The sequence below is a fragment of the Lipophrys pholis genome (assembly GCF_963383615.2).
Source record: "Lipophrys pholis genome assembly, chromosome: 13".
Classification (NCBI taxonomy): Eukaryota; Metazoa; Chordata; class Actinopteri; order Blenniiformes; family Blenniidae; genus Lipophrys; species Lipophrys pholis.
In genome coordinates this window covers 14,580,785-14,600,868 of record NC_137632.1, presented here as the reverse complement: position 1 = coordinate 14,600,868, position 20,084 = coordinate 14,580,785, and the positions used below count along the sequence as shown (strand labels likewise).

The 20,084-nt window shown below is 40.9% G+C and overlaps 1 protein-coding gene across 1 annotated transcript; it reads right to left on the bottom strand.

The window, feature by feature from the left end:
• Positions 1-7,408: 7,408 nt before the first annotated feature.
• LOC308119155 (E3 ubiquitin-protein ligase MARCHF4-like) lies at positions 7,409-18,345 on the bottom strand. The gene is made up of 5 exons (XM_080479001.1): positions 18,049-18,345; positions 16,886-17,635; positions 10,998-11,153; positions 10,117-10,309; positions 7,409-8,015 (listed from the first exon to the last, which is right to left on the bottom strand). The coding sequence occupies exons 2-5, from the start codon at positions 17,315-17,317 to the stop codon at positions 7,594-7,596; spliced, it is 1,203 nt and encodes a 400-aa protein (XP_080335127.1). The 5' UTR covers positions 17,318-17,635; positions 18,049-18,345; the 3' UTR covers positions 7,409-7,593.
• Between the last annotated feature and the right edge of the window lie 1,739 nt (positions 18,346-20,084).

Below are 20,084 nucleotides of genomic sequence, written 5' to 3'. Positions count from 1 at the left end.
TGCAACCATTCAGAAATTACCAGCCAAATAATGGAATAACCCACCAGTAGAACTGGAGATGAGGATGTCTGTGATGATTTTGAGATTTAATTAGTTTTTTTTATGGGGTCAGTGGAACTGATTTGTGCTACTTTGTAGAGTGCAGAGGTTTTAGGGAGGAGGAGGGTTAGTTCTCTATGTTTGGGACAACTTTTCTGCCCAGTTCCTTCAAAGTAGGTAAGTCCAAGATGCCCAGGTCAAGAGATGCTTTATAATTCTTATTAAATTGCTTTGCCTTTTCTAACTGTCAACACTCCTATATTATCTCTCTGAAGGCATTTTTTTTTACACTTTTTTTTTCCCTTGTAAGATTTTGGCACTTTAGTAGAATATGAGAAATAATCTGCAACACAAGTCAACTTTGTAGTTTGTTTGTTTAACAGCACAGAACAATGTTTATTCAAAAGCCTTTGGGACCATGGACATTTTGGAAGCACGTGTTTTTACCTCAGATAAAATGCAGCATTAACCCTTTCCTCTTCTTTCAGGGTAGATGAAATGACCATGAAAGTTCACACTTTTGAGAACGGAGCTCATGATGAACAGCACCATTCAATAAAGAGGTGAGACCCCACTCCCATATGTACATGTACATCAGGACTTCTTCCAAAAAGCTACATGGAAGCTGCATACAGGGACCCCCCCACCCCCACCCCCACCCCCCACCCAACCCCAAATATGAATGTATGTTTATCATAAGACACACACACACACACACACACACACACACACACACACACACACACACACACACACACACACACACACATGCTTACTTTTTATTACCATGAGACATAAAATCAATTTTTCATTGTTCCTTGAAGGACGTTTTTCTGTCATACACCATGAATAAATTATTACAGATGACCTGCCTGTCTTTTCATGCCTGCGCAGTTTTATTTATACTTTAATGAATCAAGAGCAGGGACGTGTCCTCTTTGCTTTCACTGGGATGAGGTCACTGAGTGGTTCCAATGATTGAAGATTCATGCTTCATTTAACTTTAGCATTTAAAAGCAAGTACAGACGAATACACTCTGAGAGGTATGGACACGCTGAAGCGTTCCAGACTGTGGGTTGTCCAACAGCTTACCAAGGATTCCCATTAAACGGATGAATCAGTTTTCGGTTCGTACTGAGATGCTTGTGTTCACTCAAAAAGACAGTCTTGTTATTCTTTTTTTTATTAATTACACAATCAACTGTTCTGCGAATTATAGTGACAACTTAATGATCGTATATTTGAAATGTTGTACATTTATGTAAGAAAACAATCAGAAGCATAATTTTCCCTTAAGGTTTTCAATGATGTTCCATTATTTGCTTTTCAGATCAGTTTTAATCTACCTACTGTTAATAGTTCAAGGTTTTGTAAGTGGACCAATTAGGGCTGTAAAAGTGGAGGAATGCCTCTGGGTCATAGTCTTGATAACTGACCTGATAACAAACCAGAAAGATTTATCCCTCAAAAAAAGTGCCTATTTCCTTCACACACACATTAGCGGAGGTGGCCAGCCATCCTTGGAAATGTCTGGTCTCACCACTAACACACTGACAAAACTGAAATGAAATATTTCAAGAAATACATTAAGAAGTAATGACAATCTATATATTTTTTACAACATATAATGCCTGTGTTCACTGAAAACTAACAAAGTGCTCATGTTACAATGCTGAAATGGGAACGCTGCGCCCGAGGATTGGGCTTTTTGCAGTAGTTAGACAGTTGCCTTTTGATCAGGTCTGAGACTGTAGCCTGATCCTGTGTGGCTATCAGCAGGATTGCACCAGCATCATTATATACATGGCTATCGACTTTTTCAAAGGCGGCCTGCTCTGGAAGTCCCCTCATCAGGGGCTCAATTAGAGGAATGCAGTGGTACTGCCATTGACCTGCTCACAGAAAGAGGCCGCTGTTTGTAGAGCACACAAGCGTGTGTGTGTGTGTGTGTGTGTGTGTGTGTGTGTGTGTGTGTGTGTGTGTGTGTGTGTGTGTGTGTGTGTGTGTGTGTGTGTGTGTGTGTCTGTGTGTGTGTGTGTGTGTGTGTGTGTGTGTGTGTGCTCTTGAAGGGATGCTGAGTGAGCAAGAGAGCGATAAGCAGTGAAGCAGTGAAGCAGGCAAACTGAAACACTTTCTGTATGCAACTGAGTTTCTGAAGGTCTGCTGCATCAAGATTGCCCATGAAGCAGAGAAAGGGGACATCAAAGTGTTAAAGCAGTAACCGACATACTTTCCTTGGGAATCTTTTGCATGCTTACATTGGTCCCTGATGAACAGTGGTTCAGGAATTTTCAACAAAGGCAACAGAATGTAAACCACTGAACAAAAAACAATGGAAAGATGACCCAAATTTACTGCAAGTAAGAAAAGTTGCTAATTAATGATCCACATTGTGAATCACTATCTTCAGTTGAAAAAATACAAAAAAAAAAAAAAACACAAACAACAATAAGAAAGCACAAAACTACATGAGATTTTCTTTTGTATGGACATTTGTGCATTCTAAAACAAGCTCTGGGTTTGTTAAAATACATTGTCCCATTGGTGGCTGATTCCTGATTGGGCACTGCAGCACAAGATTTATGTTGAGAAATAAACTTCCATATCTTTTATGGTTGGTTCATTCCTTCATTTAAGAAGCTGATTATTCAGATATTTCAAGTGTCAGGAGATCATCTGACCTTCACATGTTCCGATAAACATCCTTGGAAAGGGAAGAATTTCATAACCGCCCTCTCATAGGTTTTGCAAACGTATGAAGTTGTTGTTATTTTGTGGGAATACTAAAGTGGTCCAAGTCAAATGATATCTCTAACAAAGTACTTGGCAGAACAAACTGAGTCATCACCACCCGGGATTTCACGCAATCATCACCAGAATGTGTTTCAGTTGGCAGCCCCTCTTGCAGCTATGGAGATGTGAATGTGCATACTGAGAAATGCCTCATTACAGACCTTTAAGTCTCTGCCCACACCTCATATTTTATTGCCTCGGTGGAAATATCAAGCCCGACGTCCTCCAACAAGCTGAAGCTTCGCACGGTGTCAGGAGCAGTATTTGGATGAACCACCAGGGGGGAGCACAAGCTGCGAAAACATGTCGCTGGGAATCATTTCTGTTGGAGGTGATCGCTCACGAAAAAAGGCGTTCGGGGGTGTCTTTCATCTTCTCCACCGATTTCACGTCTTCAAAAGTCAATTTTGGCAGGGTGAAGAATCACAAATTTCATCATCATCTTCATCATCATCATAATTTTTTTTTACACTGTAAATGCCTCTTATTAATGAAGGCACGCTTTAATGTTGATTCTCTCTCTCCCTCTCCCTCTCCCTCTCCCTCTCCCTCTCCCTCTCCCTCTCTCTCTCTCTCTCTCTCTCTCCCTCTCTCTCCCTGTGTTTCCTTTGGGCCCTCCAGTTCCTTTCCCACATTTGAAGTGCACCCTCCAATTTGCCCATATGTCTGTTTTTTCAGTGTAAACTGGCCAGTGAATGCGTCATCCGCCTGCAGTAAGGAGGACAGGTGTATGTCTCCGCATTCAAAAGCACCGAGATTGCTTCCTCTTGCAAATTTTCTCTGATCATCGATGCCTGTCATTTTTTTTCCTCATCTGTAATACCTGTCGGTTCATCTCACCTCACAAAAAAAAAAAGAAGAAAAATAAGAAAAAATGAAAATAGCAGCTTTTCAAAATGGCCCTTTTCATTTACAATGTCAGAGAAGTTGCAGGGAGTGAATGCAGCGCTTTCTTCCTGTGTGATTCAGTCTTCAGACAACCTGTATGAATCTCACATTAGCTCTACGCACTTTAATCACTTTCAAAGGTTAGGCATGGTCTGCAAGAATCCTTTTTTTTTTTGCATCAAGTTTCTGCAAATTGAAGCAAGAGTTTTAATACACTGAATGCCAAGCAGAAAAAGACACCCCTTTCAGAAATGATATCAATTTCACACATTCAAGCTTCATAAAGGAGGGACATTTGAAAATGCCCTCAATCTCTAAATCAGAAAGAAAAAAAAAATCCCTGACCATTTTTCATCTAGTTTAGCTTTTTCAAGATTACCTTAACCCCCAAACTGCTACACAAGCTCTGTATCGATCGCAATTTTGAAAATTCTCTGACAAAAATGGAATTATTTTGAATGGATTACTATAAGTTGGGCTTTGGGGGCCTTGCTATGTGGAGTTTTTATGTTCTCCCCTGTTTGTAATTCCTCCCACAATCCAAAAAACCGCACTTGAGGTAAACTGAAGTTGTGATTCTAAAGTTTGAAGTATGTGAGAATGTGAATGTGGGCGGATGAAACCTCAACATTACAAATGAAAGTGCTCCTGACAACACTATGTGTTTTAAGAAGATGGTCCTGACAACACAGCAATTCAAATCCTGCTTCCAAAGTAAATGTGGATTTATCCTCCACACAGTCTCCTGCCACCACAGGACTTGCATTGTACTACCTGGCATCACTCACATTCGTACTCCTCACATGTGCAACGTGAGAACATTTAAAACATGTGAGCTGCATGAGGACACTCCACATCCATCTTGTACATAATACGATTAATTCACTTGCTTTTGGTTGCTGTTTTTTTTTCTTCTCTCTCTCTCTCTTGGTTGTTTCCATCAAAGCTAGGTGTGCGCATCTGCAAATTCAAAGAGACAAGGTGTGAAGAGAACTGAGGCAAGCAGATTCACGGTGAACTCTGTGCAACCCCTCAGCGCTTTGCAAGTTGGTTCCATACAGCAGCTCCCGCCCATTGATATCAGCACTTCATGGCTTAAATAATTCAGCTGAAAATCATGATGCTACCTGATTCTGTGCAGATGTACTGTACTCCTGGCATGTGATTGGGATGAAAGATGGCAGGATTTCAAATGAGCAGATTGACTACATGATGTGGAAATCATTTAAAAACAACACTAAAGCCTTTCTCACAGAAAGCAGCCCCCCCCCCCCACACACACACACACACATTTGAAATAGTGGTATTTTACTGTTTAATAGCATTAGAATATAAATTTTAGGGGTTGCTGTGCCGCAATAGTCATCAGGAATAAAAAATGCCACAAGCTCCTCTAAATTATTACACATCATTTAGATCAAATGCATTTTATCCTAATGATGTGCCTTAATGTGATGCATGTTGGAAGAAGCTCAAAGGCATCTCAAATCTTGCGAAGGCTTCACCCTATGTTTTGGCTTTTAGGCTTTTCACTTGCATTGGATGCTATTTGCATTTAGATGCTTTTGAGGATTCATCCACGCTGGAAACATATACAAAAGTAGACTGTGTGCAAAGACACAGATGGATAACATCAGGAGGCTTCTACACTTTCACCACGCCCTGCATAAGGATGTTTATAGCAGTGTTTCTTCCGTCCTATAACATGTTCTGGAGATCAGTGCCCCTTTGGATAAAACGGAGCTTTCATGAACATGAAACAAGAGCCCTGATGAAATATCAAAGAGCATATCTGAGTCTCATAGCCAAGGGAAGAGGGAAATCACCAGCTTTGTGAGCCAAATGTGAACCTCAATTCATGGACACCGGGCGGTGACAGCAGTGTTTTGTTGGTGAAAATGTGTTTTCATGAATAAGAATACAAGTGAAGACAATTAGAGGAACCAGCTGATCCTTATTTCTTCCTTAAAATCACAGCTTTTATCCATAGTTTAGATGCATTGTTAGAAATACTAGAAAAAGTCATAATTTTGTGCATTTTTTTTGAAAGCATGCCCAATACACTCCCTGCAATCAACAAATCACATAATGGGGTCTGAAACAAAATGTCCCTACAAAACAGAACACCCCATCAGAGCAGAACAAAGAAAATCAGATTCTTTTTTTTTTTTTAAACAGCACATCAAAACTGCTTTGATCCTGTAGTGGAGAAAACGTAAAAAAAAAGAAAGAAAATAAGTATTTACAAATGATTTCAGGCAGTCTGTTTGCGCTTCCAATTCTTGCCTGTGATTTACATCATTCTGTACAGTTGTATCCAATTTAAAAAAAAAGAAAAAGAAATAATAATAATGATTGTTACACATTGTAGTGAATTCAACAGATATTCTTGCTTTGGATAAGAGTGCCAAATAATACACTACACTGAAACTAATAAGGGTTTGCTTCTTTGCAAAAGATCCAACCGTACATTCAACATCTGCATTTCCCACCACCTCTTTATCTTTTGATGAGCAGCAGCTGTTTGAACTGAAGTATGCCTTTATGCAAGACCTTAAATGGACACTGGCAAGGAATTTTTATTTATTTATTTATTTTTATTTTAAGGAGGAAACAACTCAAGAAGTCATGAGTTCATATGTTTTGAATGTAATACAACAATGCACCTGAACAATTGAAAAAAAGCACCACAGCCTCATATACATCATAGCTGTTAGATTTGAACAGCATCACTGATTTGGCAGATGAATCAAAATGCTTTAACGTCCACAATATATCTATTGCTGCCACAGTCCTTTGTCTTTACTGTCACACGTCGAGATAATCACAAGTTATCCGTGGACGGTCTGCAGCATGATGAAACTGACACTTACACTGCTGAAACCTGCAAAACATGATTAAACCCTGAACTATCTTTATTCTTACTTCTGGTTGCTGGTTATTAAATTCTCTCTATCACAAGTTGTCCTCATGCCCTGGGTGTGAGATTTTATTGTGTTTGTCATCTTTTGTTTTCATAACTTTTCTTACCACTCACATGTATTTTGTGCCACTTCATTTTTTATATTCTAGCATGTTGACTCTTCCTCCAGCTCACCTTACACTTGCTGTTGCCAAGATGATGACTATATCATTGTGGGACCAATTAAAGAATATCTCTTCACAGTAGACATCATTTCTTTTTCCTCAAAAACCAAAAATGTACATGGCTCAAAATAATTGAACAGTGAACATTTTGAAATCCATCAGATCTTCAGCATGTTGGATATCTTTCCTGATATGAACTGGTATATATTGTGTAATTAAAAATGAATATGATGCTATAGGCCAGTCCATTTAGTTTTACTACTGCACCATACTTAAGGTATTGAAACTGACCCCAGCCAGATGCAAAACTACTAAAATAATCAGCCAGACAAAAAAAGATGATGGGAAAAAATGTCAATAGCGTGTAAAATTATTTTTGTATTGGAAGTTGTCTCATTGTCATTTTCATCATTACCAAGCTAAAATCAATTACTGATTAACACCCCCAGTACTCAACTCACCAACTCAATATCCCAGAAGATGAACTGACTTGGTGCTATACTCTGTATTAATGTAAAATACTTTTTGGGAGTAGTATACATCCATGCACATACTACTCATGACACGCAGACTCAAAATAATTATCTTCCAACCAACTCTGCAAATTACACAATTTTGAATTTTATTCAATCAATGTAAGGACATCAGAGATGCATTTTGAAACAAACAAGAACATGGTATTAATCCAGTGCAGTTAAGATACGGCTTTTTTTTCTCTCTTTGTTAACTGTCAGCTGGTTCATAAATCCTTCACCTCCGTGTGAGATAAGGCCTCAACTGACTCCTCAGACTGTGGTGACTCTCATGACCAGCTCTCTTGTGCTATTGCTGGGTTGGCTGCGGACCTCCGGCTGCCTCAGGTGGCTGAGGAGGTGGAGGATGTTGTAAGGACAGTGTTGGTCCGGCACTGCGCTGCCGCCGCTGGGGTCCATGTGCGCCCCCAGTCCTCCTGCGGCTGTCACCACAGTCGTAGAAGTGGAGCCAGCAGCCGTGGAGGCCACCACCATCAGTGAAGAGGTGGAGGTGGATACTCCTATCCCAGTCTGGTAGCCCTGGCTGGGCTGAGTCAGAGTTCTGTCTACAGTGGTGTTCTTCAGGTCATCGCTGTCCATGGACTTATCATAGTTCAGGACCTTCCACTGCTGGTTCACGGCCTGCCAGCGATGGAAGATGCGAAACACCGAAGGTCCCTCGTGGACAATTAGTGCTGCGGAGATCAGAGCATCAGTTAGACAGTGTCAGCGTGTGGCAGCACTTTAATGACACCACAAAGTGATCTATATCTCTGCAGTGTTTGGCTCACTGTGTTCAGGCCTGCAGGAAGTATGAGACCAAAAAAAAAAAAAAAACTCATTTTTTTAAGCAGTAATACATAAACCATAGATAAGATCTTTATTCCTGTGGAGACAGGGAGCAACTTATGATGCAGTGAACCTCATCATTTCAGGATTTAAGTTAGCAAACAAGATGCATCGGTTCTTTGGGGTTGTTCAATAATATGTTATGACATTTCAGAATTGCCTATTGATTCATGCTCATTGAACTCAGTATCTGGAAAATTGAAATCAATCTGGAACAAACAGATGCTCAAACACAGACTTTGTTTCTAAGTTTTTTTTTCTTTTTATTATTAAAATAATCTAAAGGAAACTATAGCATGCATTGTTTCTTGTTGTACAATAGGTTACCATTTTAGTATCAAATCCTCATTACAGATTTCATATTGGTCTGTACAGTGATGTTGTGGTTACAAGTCCCGCCTCACAACTAGAATATACTTTATATCTCAAGCCTTTTCATTGTGGAGACTGAATGTTCTTCCTCTGCATGAATACAACCATTCCCTTCCACAGTCCACAAACATGCATTTTAGGGTAACTGGTCAGTTTATATTGCCCCCAGGTGTAAATGCAAGTGTGTGCGTTTGTCCGTCTCTTTGTATTTGCCCTGTGATAAACTGGTGACCTGCCCAGGACCCAAAGTCAGCTGCAATCAAATGCAGCTTGGTTAAAGCAATATAGAAGATGGATGGATTATTTATCAATATCATATACATCTTATCTAATAATAGTTTTGCACTATGGAGTAGGGGTATGCATTCATAAGGTCTTGAGTGTTTATGAAAAGTCCCATAAAACACATTTTTAAAGTAAGAAGGCCTCCTGCATCTGTAAATCAATTTGAGCATATCTCCTGATCGTGAATGAAAACATTTAGCAACACAGTTGCAGAGATTTTCATAGAAAATCACCTCAACTGTCTAATCACTCATTTAAAACCTACTTTTGCATGTGGCTGAAAAAAGTTGAGTGGAGGATGTGAAACAGTGAAACAACCGTAATTAATAAAGTATTTCATTACATTTGCAGCATAGCGTTCTCCTTGGGCTGAGCCATAAAATGAGGTAGCAGTCAGACTTTATTGATAAAATCATTTCAACTTTCCTGAACTCTGCTTTTTTTCCTGCCTCTAACTTTGTGGATAAGTGAAAGTCAGGTCTTTGCGCTCTTTTACGTCCACCAGGTGACAAGTTAATCTCTGTAAAGTGCACCGTTAATGACTCCACAGTCGATGCTCGCCACCAAACCGGAGACAATCAATCTCCTCTTCTTCTCACCCTGCTGTCTGCTGCAGTCGCACTCAGAGTTTTCCTAATGTGAGACGCCATCACACAGTCATCTGTGGGTCCATGAGCAGCAGAGGACAACAAGCTTGAAACAGATGCTGTAAGTTTCAATTTGGACACCCACACAAATTCCCAAACTTGTTTCTTATGCCTTAGTCAACTTATAATTGTTATTATCATTTCTCTCTCTTTTGTGCTTTCTGCGCCCATTCTTCAAAGTTGCTTCATCTGGAGGGTTTTATTATGGACTGATATGCATTTAATGCATCCAATGAGAAGCACTTCAGTCGATGCTAATGTAGTTCAGCAACTGTAATCCATTTGCTGTGCTCAAGACAAATATTGACAAAGACTGGTCAAGCAATCATGTGTATGATCAGGATCAACACATTCACACCATATACTTTCTATTGATGAGATGCCACTGACTGGGTCATATAGATTAAGTGCATTGATTGTCAATCGTGTAAACTCTTCATGTATTAATAATTACTTGATGAAAGCCGACAAGGTATAATTACAGAGTCAGCTGAACAGTTTTGACATTTTGCCTGCTGAATTGATCTGATTCATGCTAAAAGACTGGAAACACTCAATATTAGTCTTAGCCATGACAAGCGCCGACTCATTTAAGAAGAATTATAAATGTTTGAGCATTGGTGAGGTGAGGTCGGGATCTCACCGATGCAAACGACATCCATGAAGCCATACATGCCATAGCAGATCTGGAAGAGTAGATCTTGGCGCTGCCAGCGAGCCGAGGGGCTAAAGGACGACCACACAAGCCAAGAGATACTGGCCATCAGGAAGAGGGAGCCCAAGATGGCCGCTGCTATCTGCACTTTCTCTATCACTGTCAGGGAGATGGCTTGCCACTGCAAAAGAGAAAGACAGAACAGCCTGATGTTTAGTTTCCTTTTTTTTGTGTTGACTTTTCTGAATACCTGCAAAGGCCAAAATAATGTCAAAACAGAAACAAATAAAAGCCATCACAGGATACAAGCATGAACTGAAATAAACCAGAGAAAATATGTTAACATGGTCCCACTAATGGCTTACTTTATCATCTATTCCAACAAAATGAAGCATCACGCATTATTGACTGTGGGTAAATAAACTCCCAAACAGTTTTAGCACCTCAATTATCTTCACAAAAACTATCTGTGCTTACTCACGAAGCACCCAAACGGAGGACCAAAGTTTAAAAGCGGTGGAAAAGCTTTTCCTGCCGTCTCTCTGTTCCAACATTCAAAAAAATTTTATTATTTTTTTCCTGGATTTTTCAGTACATCATCAGAGCACAACTAGAGCTGCAGCTAATACATGATCTTTAAGGACTGTTTTTGGCTCCCAGAGGAGATGGGTTATTCTTTTGAGTGTATACAAAAGCATGCAATTTTGTGTGTTTACAGTTTTTCAGCTTGGCCTCAGTTTGACACGTTTTTCAAGAACCTACAATAATTCAAGCATCAATCTTAGTTGTATTTTTCTCAGACTATGATCAAATCTTGTGATCAAATCTATTTTCCTTCTAAGCTTCTTCCCTTTACGTATCCGGCTTACCTGCAGTGGGTTTTTGGTGCTGATGGCAATGACCTGATATTTGTAATAGCAGAGCTCGCAGGCCCAGGAGCCTCTCTCACTGATCCATTTGATCAGGCAGGGCTGGTGGGTGCAGCGTACTGACCCACTGCACCGACAAGGGCTCAGGAGTTCCCCCTGCAGAAAAGACACACAGTCAATAACTGCCACTTCAGAAAGGCATCATTTATCATTTCTCCACATTAAATACATACTTTATTTTATTTTTTTTGTTATAGAGTGCACACAGAAAACTCAATGAGGACTGCTGTCTCGATAGAAATTTAAATCGTCATTATCTGACTTGTTGTGCTTGATTGGAGCCTAAAAGGTTGATGCTGCAAGTAGAAACTTCTGAGTCAGCATCATTAACTAGCTGAAAGCTCTTTGATCATACTACGCGCTGCAATAATACCACATATTGTCAAGTACAAAATACATATTTTTTTGTCTCGCTTGTGCTAACTTTGTGGTTTTCTGAGTGTTTTTTTGGGGGGCACAATAGGTGAGCCTGCACAGGAAACTCACACCTAACGGGCAACAACGTGCAGAGCTATTACAATAAAGAAGCAGTTCAGGTGTGAAATGCAAACATTGCTTTACACCGAGCTGACAGGAAAAAAAAAAAGCTTGATTGCTAGTACGGTTGTGACAAGATTAGTCACTGGAGCTTTGGTGACAGAGCAAGCAGCCCCAACAAAGCTGTAAAATACTGCACTAAAGTCACACTGCAGCTCCCAAAATAAATAAAGCTGTTATATATACATAAATATTATATTATTATCATAATTGTTAAAATGGTGACTTCAGACCAGAATGGAGCGTCAAAGGCAACACTTAATCCTCACTTTTACTTTTCTTCACCCCCGTGTCTCTCGTCTTCTCGTTGCCTTCCTAATGTTTGTACCTTAAAATTCAATTTAAAATCAATACCTTGTTTCCTGACATTTCTCTGATATCCACTGGACAGTTTTGAACAGGTTTTGACATTTGGTACAGATATTGTCAAAAGAAGGAAGTCATGACACACCGGTCATTGTAGCTTGATGTTTTTTTGACTCAGTCAGTCGGGATGTTAGTACACCTGAGAGCATTTCAAATTCGCCCTGTCAGCAGAGTGACAGCCGCATGGTGACACATTGAAGAGCCGAATAATGGTGCTCCCGTTGCCTGTTTAAACTCTGGCACTAGACCATATCCCGAAGAGTCGGCTTACAGGAGCGAAAATAAAACACGACACTTTGGTTCAGCGCCTCAGTTTTTGAAGAGGTAGAGTTCACATGTAAACTCCAAAACACTCAAACAACCAACAATTATTGCTGAAAACATCATTGCTGTCAAATGAAGGTGCAGAGATTCAGCAGCCTTATTTTTAGTCGTTCCATCATGTTTCCAACCTATCCGGCTGGGTGCAACAAGATATCATAAAACCAAAACATCCGTTTTTCGTCCCATATCTTATAAGTCTCTTAAATCCTTGAAATGAAGAGAAACTATGACGTTTACTAAATTTGGCATCAAAAGGTTTTCACTTAGCAGTAATATGTGCAAAGTCAGTTTCTTAACCAGCAGCTTCTCTAAAGCCGTATTCAGCCTGAGGAACAGATGAGACTTTTATAATCTCTCACCCTGGGCCCCAAGCTCATTAAAATATATTACTAATCTTGTCATATTGGATATTGATGATGACCCTCTTAATGTAAGCCAGCCACCCTTTTAAGGTCCTGACCCACACTCGAGAAACTTGGATCTGTAAAATTTATCGCAGGGCTTTCTGGTGTGGATGTTCAAACCTTAGCGGGACTGAACAAAAAGCCGGTAGGGAATGAAAAGATATAAATTAGCTAACCCCAGCTGCTGCAAGTAATCTCTCCTCTCTAATCAGTGGAGTTGCATTTCTCTGGCATTGTTAAATCAGCATCCCCCCCCCCCCCCCCCCCCCCCCCCCCCCCCCCGTGTCTACAAAGTGCCAAGAGACTGCAAAGGAAACCCAAAACAGTTTAATAATAAAACACGGTAGATTTCCAAATTATTTCTCCGTTTCATTTCTGTACGAACATCTATGACAGACGGAGCAGCACCCCGGTTGAAGAGAAGAGAGGAATAATGGGAAATTAGTGGAGAAAAGGCCCATCTACAGATGGCCAGGGTGGGAGTGTATTGGCAGGAGCACCAGAACACTTCTGTCGTGTCCAGTGGGACTCAGGCCGCTCACTGTGACTGGCCTGATTGCAGCCAAGAGCTGAAACCTAGATCACTCCAATACAACTGAGACTGGAGGGAGAGCAAGAGAGACTGATAACAAGTGTGGCACCATAGCCCACGCATAGTGAAAGTGATAACTAAATGTCCTTTTGTTGATCAAACAGCTAGAATCACTTAAAAAACACAACATTAACATTGTGATAAGAAGATGTCAGATCAATTTGGGTGTTTTTTTTTTCCATTTCTTTGAGTTGCATTATCCTAGAAGACCTCAGTGTACGGTACTGTAAAACTTTGTCCATTTCCAAGAAATTGGGGAATAATAAAGTGTCTCTGAATAAAAATTAATTTGAACAATGACCGATAACGGTCCCGCCGCCAGAATTTCTCCTGAGAAAATGAGCAGTATTGCAATCATCTGAAAAACATCTTTATATCTACTTGTTTAGACTATATTCAACAAGTTAGTGGGAAAAGTAGTTCATTAAAAGAAAGTCATATAATTTTGATTTATTTACTTATAATGGCTACTCATAAAAAACATATATGGAGGTTTTCCGCTCATTGCACATTTTAGGGGAATTACTGGGCCTGCAGTGGCAGTTAATGCCTCTCCAAAGAAAAATGAATGAAACCAGAGTTTCTAATTTAGGCTTATGAATTTACAGCACCTGGAGTTCAGCAAAGTTAAAAGATTTGATGTGTTTATACAACTTCTTTATATCCGATTCCAGACTAATGGTAGAGCAGCCACACTGCACAGGATGGCACACAGAAAGCGTAGCGACTCGATACTGAGGATCCATACAGAAAGACGGATGTTAATTTGACCCCAGGAGGCTTCTCATTGTGCGTCAGACGAACACACTTTGCAAGTGCATTAGGTGTGTTCTGCTAAAAATCTGTGATTCCGAAGGGAAATAGCACTTTTTTTTAAGCGGCAAAGATTTAGTGTCAGCATAAAGCGAAGGTAAAGAAAAGACAGCAGAAGCAATGGCTGCAAAGAGCACAGCAGCGTCTAAAGGTTTGTGGCATCACGTTCCCTTACGCATAGAATAAAATCCTTAATTTTTCATTTCATATTATTTTAAAATATCTTTCATAAGTTTGTGCGCTACATTGTTATTTGCTGTAGGTCTTTAGGATCCCAGGATGCAGCAGAGAAATTACCAGCTCTTTGAGTGATGGTGTTAAGATTAGGGCTGAAAGCAGAAGCCTGAGTAAAGTAAATGCTCTGTAGAAGCAAGCCAGAGCGCTCTGCAAAGCTTCTGACTGACCTTTCGTGAAATAGAACTGATAATGGATTGAAATATGTCTCGAGTTGGCTGCTTATTAAAGAGTAGATGAATAACCCGAGGTATTGAGTTTAAAGAGTTGAATTTATGTCTGGTATTGGTCTGGCTGCTCATTGTATTGTAGATTGTGTCTCCAGCCAAAGTGGTCTCCCTTGATTGGTTTCAGTTTTCATTTTTCAAGACTATCTTATCAAAGAACTCACCTTTCAAAGATCTATTGAACGGCATGCCATAATTTATATTTATTTATGTATATGGATTTGAAAGGGTTATGAATTGATTGAATCATTTGTCTCACCCACATAATGGCTATGAAGTAATATTTTCCTTTCAAGACTGTTACCATCAAATTATATGAAATATTCTACGTTGTTTCTGTAGGCAGTGTTGCATTGATGAGCTCGGGAGAAGAGGTACTATCCCAGAGAGGGAATTTCATACTATTGTGACTCCTTTTTGATTTAACTCACAGCTTTCTGAAAGGATTGCTTCATGAAAAGGTAAGAAGAGGTGTTATTACGTAAAAAAAAAATTTGAATTTTAAAATCAGACATGAACCTTTGAGTATCATGACCATTTGTGAAGAAAAGGACTATCCTTAATAACAGAAAAACACCTCTGAATTTCACCTCAAAGAAAATGGCACCGAACATACTGACAGGAATTCGATTACACAGACTTATTACATTGGTAGGTGTCATATTAAATCAGAGTACAATCGTTTTTCAGGAGATGCCTCTCACGGACACTCAAGGCCCTTTTCTATTGGGATGCTTGAGGAATGCTATGTCTTTCGTTCCCTTCTTTACTCTGTCTTGACTATCTCAGCCTTGGGGATGGAAGTGTTTTGGAGGTGGATTGTCAGATCAGATAGTGGCTGCCTTGGTCTATGTGACATCCTGGAGGCTGAGGGAGAATAGAGGATAACTAATGTCCCCACTGCCTGTATCACACAGTGACACGCAGACAGTCCACTCATCTCTCTTTTCAAATGGAGCCTCATTCTCCTTGTACCCATTTACACCTCAGCAGATCCATATCTGGACTTGACCCAAACCAACAACTCAGAGACGGCGGTGAAAAGAGAGGAAGGCGAAAGATAAAAACTTGCATAATGATAAGGCAGCATGAAATCAAGTGTTATTGACTTGCTGCAGCGTCTCAAGGAAGCATTAATGAGCTGTGTTGGAGGAGTCCATGGGAAATACAGAACATTTTGAAGGCAGTACTTTGTATGCACCGCAGAGGAGATTGACTATGCGTGGAGTTTAGGGAAGAAAAAAATGGATGATGCCTTGTCTTCCAATCTTATAACTCGACCTCACGTCACTAATAATTACAAAGTGTGTGCTCAGAGGTGGAATGGTGCACAAAATTGCTCTTGGAGTAATTAGTTGATGAAACACAGATAGATTATCGGCGATACACTGTGCAAAGACCATGAAATGATACAGTAAACGGGCTCGTTTGGTAAAAGAAAAGCCACTGTGCGTGCATACTGTCAGATATAAAGTTTTGTTCCACACCTGTGTTATTTTGCTTCTTAAAATATTTTTTTTTCTTAATAACTTCCTAACCTCTATTACCAATTGGCGAGATGTGACATATTCATAGGTGTGCTCTAAAAAGCTCTGTCAAACAGTGTAACTAATGTGTCTGCAAATTGCCAAGTGCTTCTCAGTTATGATTTAATATTATTTATTCTCCCCATCTTCCACCACATTTTCTGCTTCTGATTGATGTAGTGTGACATTATCATCAATATGGCCCTAAAGGCGGAGGCACACAGTGCGATTAACCTGAAGACTCTTCCCTTCTGTTCTACATGTTTTGTTTAGTTTTTTCACTTTCCTGGTAGTGTGTGCAACCAGCAGAGTGAGAGATATTATTAGTTATTTTTTTCATGATTAAAATGCCTCGATGTAAATTCACAGAGTTTTGCTATGAGTTGTTATTGCATCTCAGTGTATCCTCCACACTTCTCAGCCATAGGGACAAGATCTTTCATTATCCACCCACCGCCTGCTATAGCTGTCTTTTTAAACCACACAATGGGGTGAGTGAAGCAGGCAGTGGGATCCCCATTCAGACGGTGCCAGAACACACAAGGATTTTTTTCTGCGCTTGACCGGTTCACGCCTCAATGTAGTAGAGAATTTTCAGCACCTGACGATCTTAAGGTTGAATTACTTGTTGCTGAAGTTAACAAATGTTCAATGGAGAAATGATTTGCACCATGAGATGTCAGTATTTTATGAGCTATAAGGTGTGAGGAAGTGATTACTAATTTAAATAGCAGATGAACGTGCATGCATGGACGCCTACTTTTAATCTAAATGCAGATTTTTTTTTTTTTTTTTCTTGACTCACGTGTTCTGGTCCTTGGAAGCAGATCCTGCAGACAGGCGTCCTGAAGCCACTTTCCGTGTAGCTGGTGAGGGAGAACCTCTCCTCCAGTTTGCCCTTTGAGCAGTCATCAGACGAGCTGCTACAGCCGCGCAGGGCCGCCGACAGCTCTGCAGCATCCACCCATCCCGCCACCGATCTCTCTGCGACCGGCGGCCCGCCGGTCCCCGTCTCAGGCGGGGCGCTCCGGTCCGCTGCGTGCTGGTGGCTCCGCGTCAGCGTGTTGTTGTTGTCTGGGACGATCACGCCTGTTTCATGGCTTTCCGACGCTTGGCCGCTCATGGGGGTCAGCGGAGGCAGCGGTGTCGGAGGTGCCGGTGGCCCGAGCAGGAGCACCCTCAGGTCACCAAGCAGGACGCAGCAGCGGCTCTTCAGCATGCCCTGGCTGCGCAGCATCGGGCTGTCTCCGGACAGAAACTCACAGCACCATGCAAAGGTGCTGGAAGAAAGCAGTGTGTGCTGCTGGATGTGTCCCCGGCATAAGAAAACACCTCTTCACAAGTCGTGGGATGGGAAAGTGGGGGCAAGAGGTGCGTTTTCCAGCCTCGGTTTTTTTGGGGGGGGGGTTTCACCTGCCTCTTAGTCTTTTATTGTGTTATATTCCTAATTTTCTCTTCTTTATTGTCTTCCCAGGAGGATGCAAATGCAAAAGGCTGATAAATCCCATCGATGCAAACAAGTGTCTGAAGCCATTAAGTTCAATGAATGAAAGAGCTAAAAGAAGAAAGTCAAATATTAGACTGATGGGAATAAGCATTCAAGTAATAAGCCTATGGCCCGTTCACTCATGTCCTGTCATTTCATGGCCTTAATAGTCTATCTGCTCTGTACAACATAAACTATCTAGACAGGCTTTCCCCTCCAGATTCACGACGAGTGCACAAACCCAGAATCAAACCCGCCTTGGGTACAATCAACTGAGATAGACTAGAAAACAAAATGTCAGCCCTCAGTCTTAAAATTCAAACCTTCCACCAAAAAAAAAAAAAACAATAACAACAATATCAACATCAACCAAATCCCACATTCTAAATCAGCACAGCTCCGATGGCTGTCGACGTCTTGAAAGGCTTTCGGATCAATTGAAGTCAATCGATGGCGCGAGGAAGAAAAAAAATCTGTCTTACCTGGCGAGCTACCCGCCGGTTTCTACACGATTCACAGTTTGGAGATTTTTTCTTCCCGTGGATTTTCAGCCAGACTGCAGGTCGCTGGTGAGTCTCTGTGCAGCCTCCGTCCCCAATTATTGCATCCCGGCGTCCGACTGACGGGCTGCAGGTTTTTACATCCGTACGAGAAAATCCAACAAGATCGTCGGACCGTCCTGCTCCGGGTGAAAGCATCCGTATCGGCCCGGATCGTCCTGCGATCATTGGCTGCTGAGTCGGTGCTGCAGCTTCAGCACCATGATTCCTGGGACAGCTCCCAGACGCCGCACGTCAGCACCGCACCGTGATGCAAGCAGCCAACTCATTACTCCGACCTGGACGGAGACTAATGCACAGGAACACCTCATTGCGCGTTTTCTTTTTAAAGGATGCAAGGACACATCAGTTAGAAGTGACACCGATGCTGCTCCCTCAATTTAAAAAAACGAGTTCTACATCTCACTATTAAAGAAAAAAAGCAACAACAACACAGGTGAACGTAATGAATTACAAATGGGATTACCTGTAGTCGTAATGAGGTAACAGTGTATTTAGAAGTATTTGTTTTTGAGGAGCAGTGTATTCTACAAAATAATCAGCATTCCACACCTGAGAATCACACACTTTTGAAACAATATTCGAACAAATTCATCTGTTTTTTATAGCCAAATAAGTTTATTGATCGAAAGAAGAACACAACAATTATACAGAGTAGATGAAGGCAAGATTAACCCTGGACAGGCCACCATTGCACAGGGAAAACACAGGCACATATACAAACACTCACACCAGTGGTCAATTTATTGTCACCAATTAACCTCATGTTCATGTTTTACACTTTGGGTGGAAACCAAAGTACCTGGAGAATAGCAATGCATCATTTGTCCAGTGAGTGCGAGAATGCTTACTACCACACTACATTGGTAAGGTCTGTGTGGTCGCCAAACAAACTGCCATGGTGTCATTTCTGTAAATCCATCCATCCATTTTCTGAACAGATTCATCATGTTCAGTGCCGCAGGGCACTGAAACCAGTCTCAGCTAACTATGGGCGAGGGCAGGATACAATCTGAACAGGTCACTGCACACATAGACAGATGACCACACACACGGGCCATTTAGGGTCATTAACTAACCTCAAGTGTATGTTTTTGGAGTGTTGAAGGAAACCAAATTGTCAGGAGAAAAGCCGTACCTCTTGCAACGTGATCAGGAGTGCGTACACTGCACAGGTTAGGCCTGAGTGGTTCTCAAACAAATTGCCATGACAAGTTTTGTATAAATATGTGCTTTGAACATATACACAAAAGTATTTGGCCACACCTGTTAAGTATTGGGTGTGGGTGTTTCTGTCGGACCCCTGTCTAAAGGTGTAACATTTTAAGACATTGCTATGTTTAATATTTTGTGCCCACGTTTGAGGAAGACCCTTTTCAATTTGAACATGCTGCACCCTCGCTCACAAAGCAGGGTATATAAAGGCTTGTACAGAGCTCTGGCCTCAACCTCATGGAGCACCTTTAGGATGAACTGGAAGCGAAATCGTGAGCCAGCCCTACTTGTTCAACATCCGTGACTCATAAATGCTCTACAGGATGAATGAGCATGGATTTTCACAGAAACTGTCTGGAATGTTGTTGAAAGCCTTCCAAGAACAATGGAAGTTGTTATGGGTGCAAAAAGAGGGCCAAGTCCATATTAAATCATATGTATTAGAATATGGTGTCAGTATATGGCCAGGCATCTGGATTCGATTAAAAAGGTTGAATTGGTTATTTGCTCTCCCATTGTAGTAAACAGCTCATCTATCATCTGTCAATTATCAATTATCAGCATTAGCAAAATTTCTCGTAATTAATGTCCATTTTTTAACATTTTAAAAATCAAACCTTTTTTGGGGTGAACATTAACAACAACACCACAATTGAGGTGTTACTTAAATTGTACTTGAAGTAGCTCAAAGGTTGAGCTAATCTTATCTCAATGAAATTGTGTAGCTTATTGTAGCTTTGCAA

Excerpts from the sequence above, each read along its gene's own strand:
- LOC308119155 (XM_080479001.1), bottom strand. The coding sequence starts at position 17,317 with ATGCTGCGCAGCCAGGGCATGCTGAAGAGCCGCTGCTGCGTCCTGCTT. Across the intron at positions 11,154-16,885 it reads GCTTCCAAGGACCAGAACAC|GGGGAACTCCTGAGCCCTTG; the intron begins GTGAGTCAAGAA and ends TCTTTTCTGCAG. Across the intron at positions 10,310-10,997 it reads GCACCAAAAACCCACTGCAG|TGGCAAGCCATCTCCCTGAC; the intron begins GTAAGCCGGATA and ends TCTCTTTTGCAG.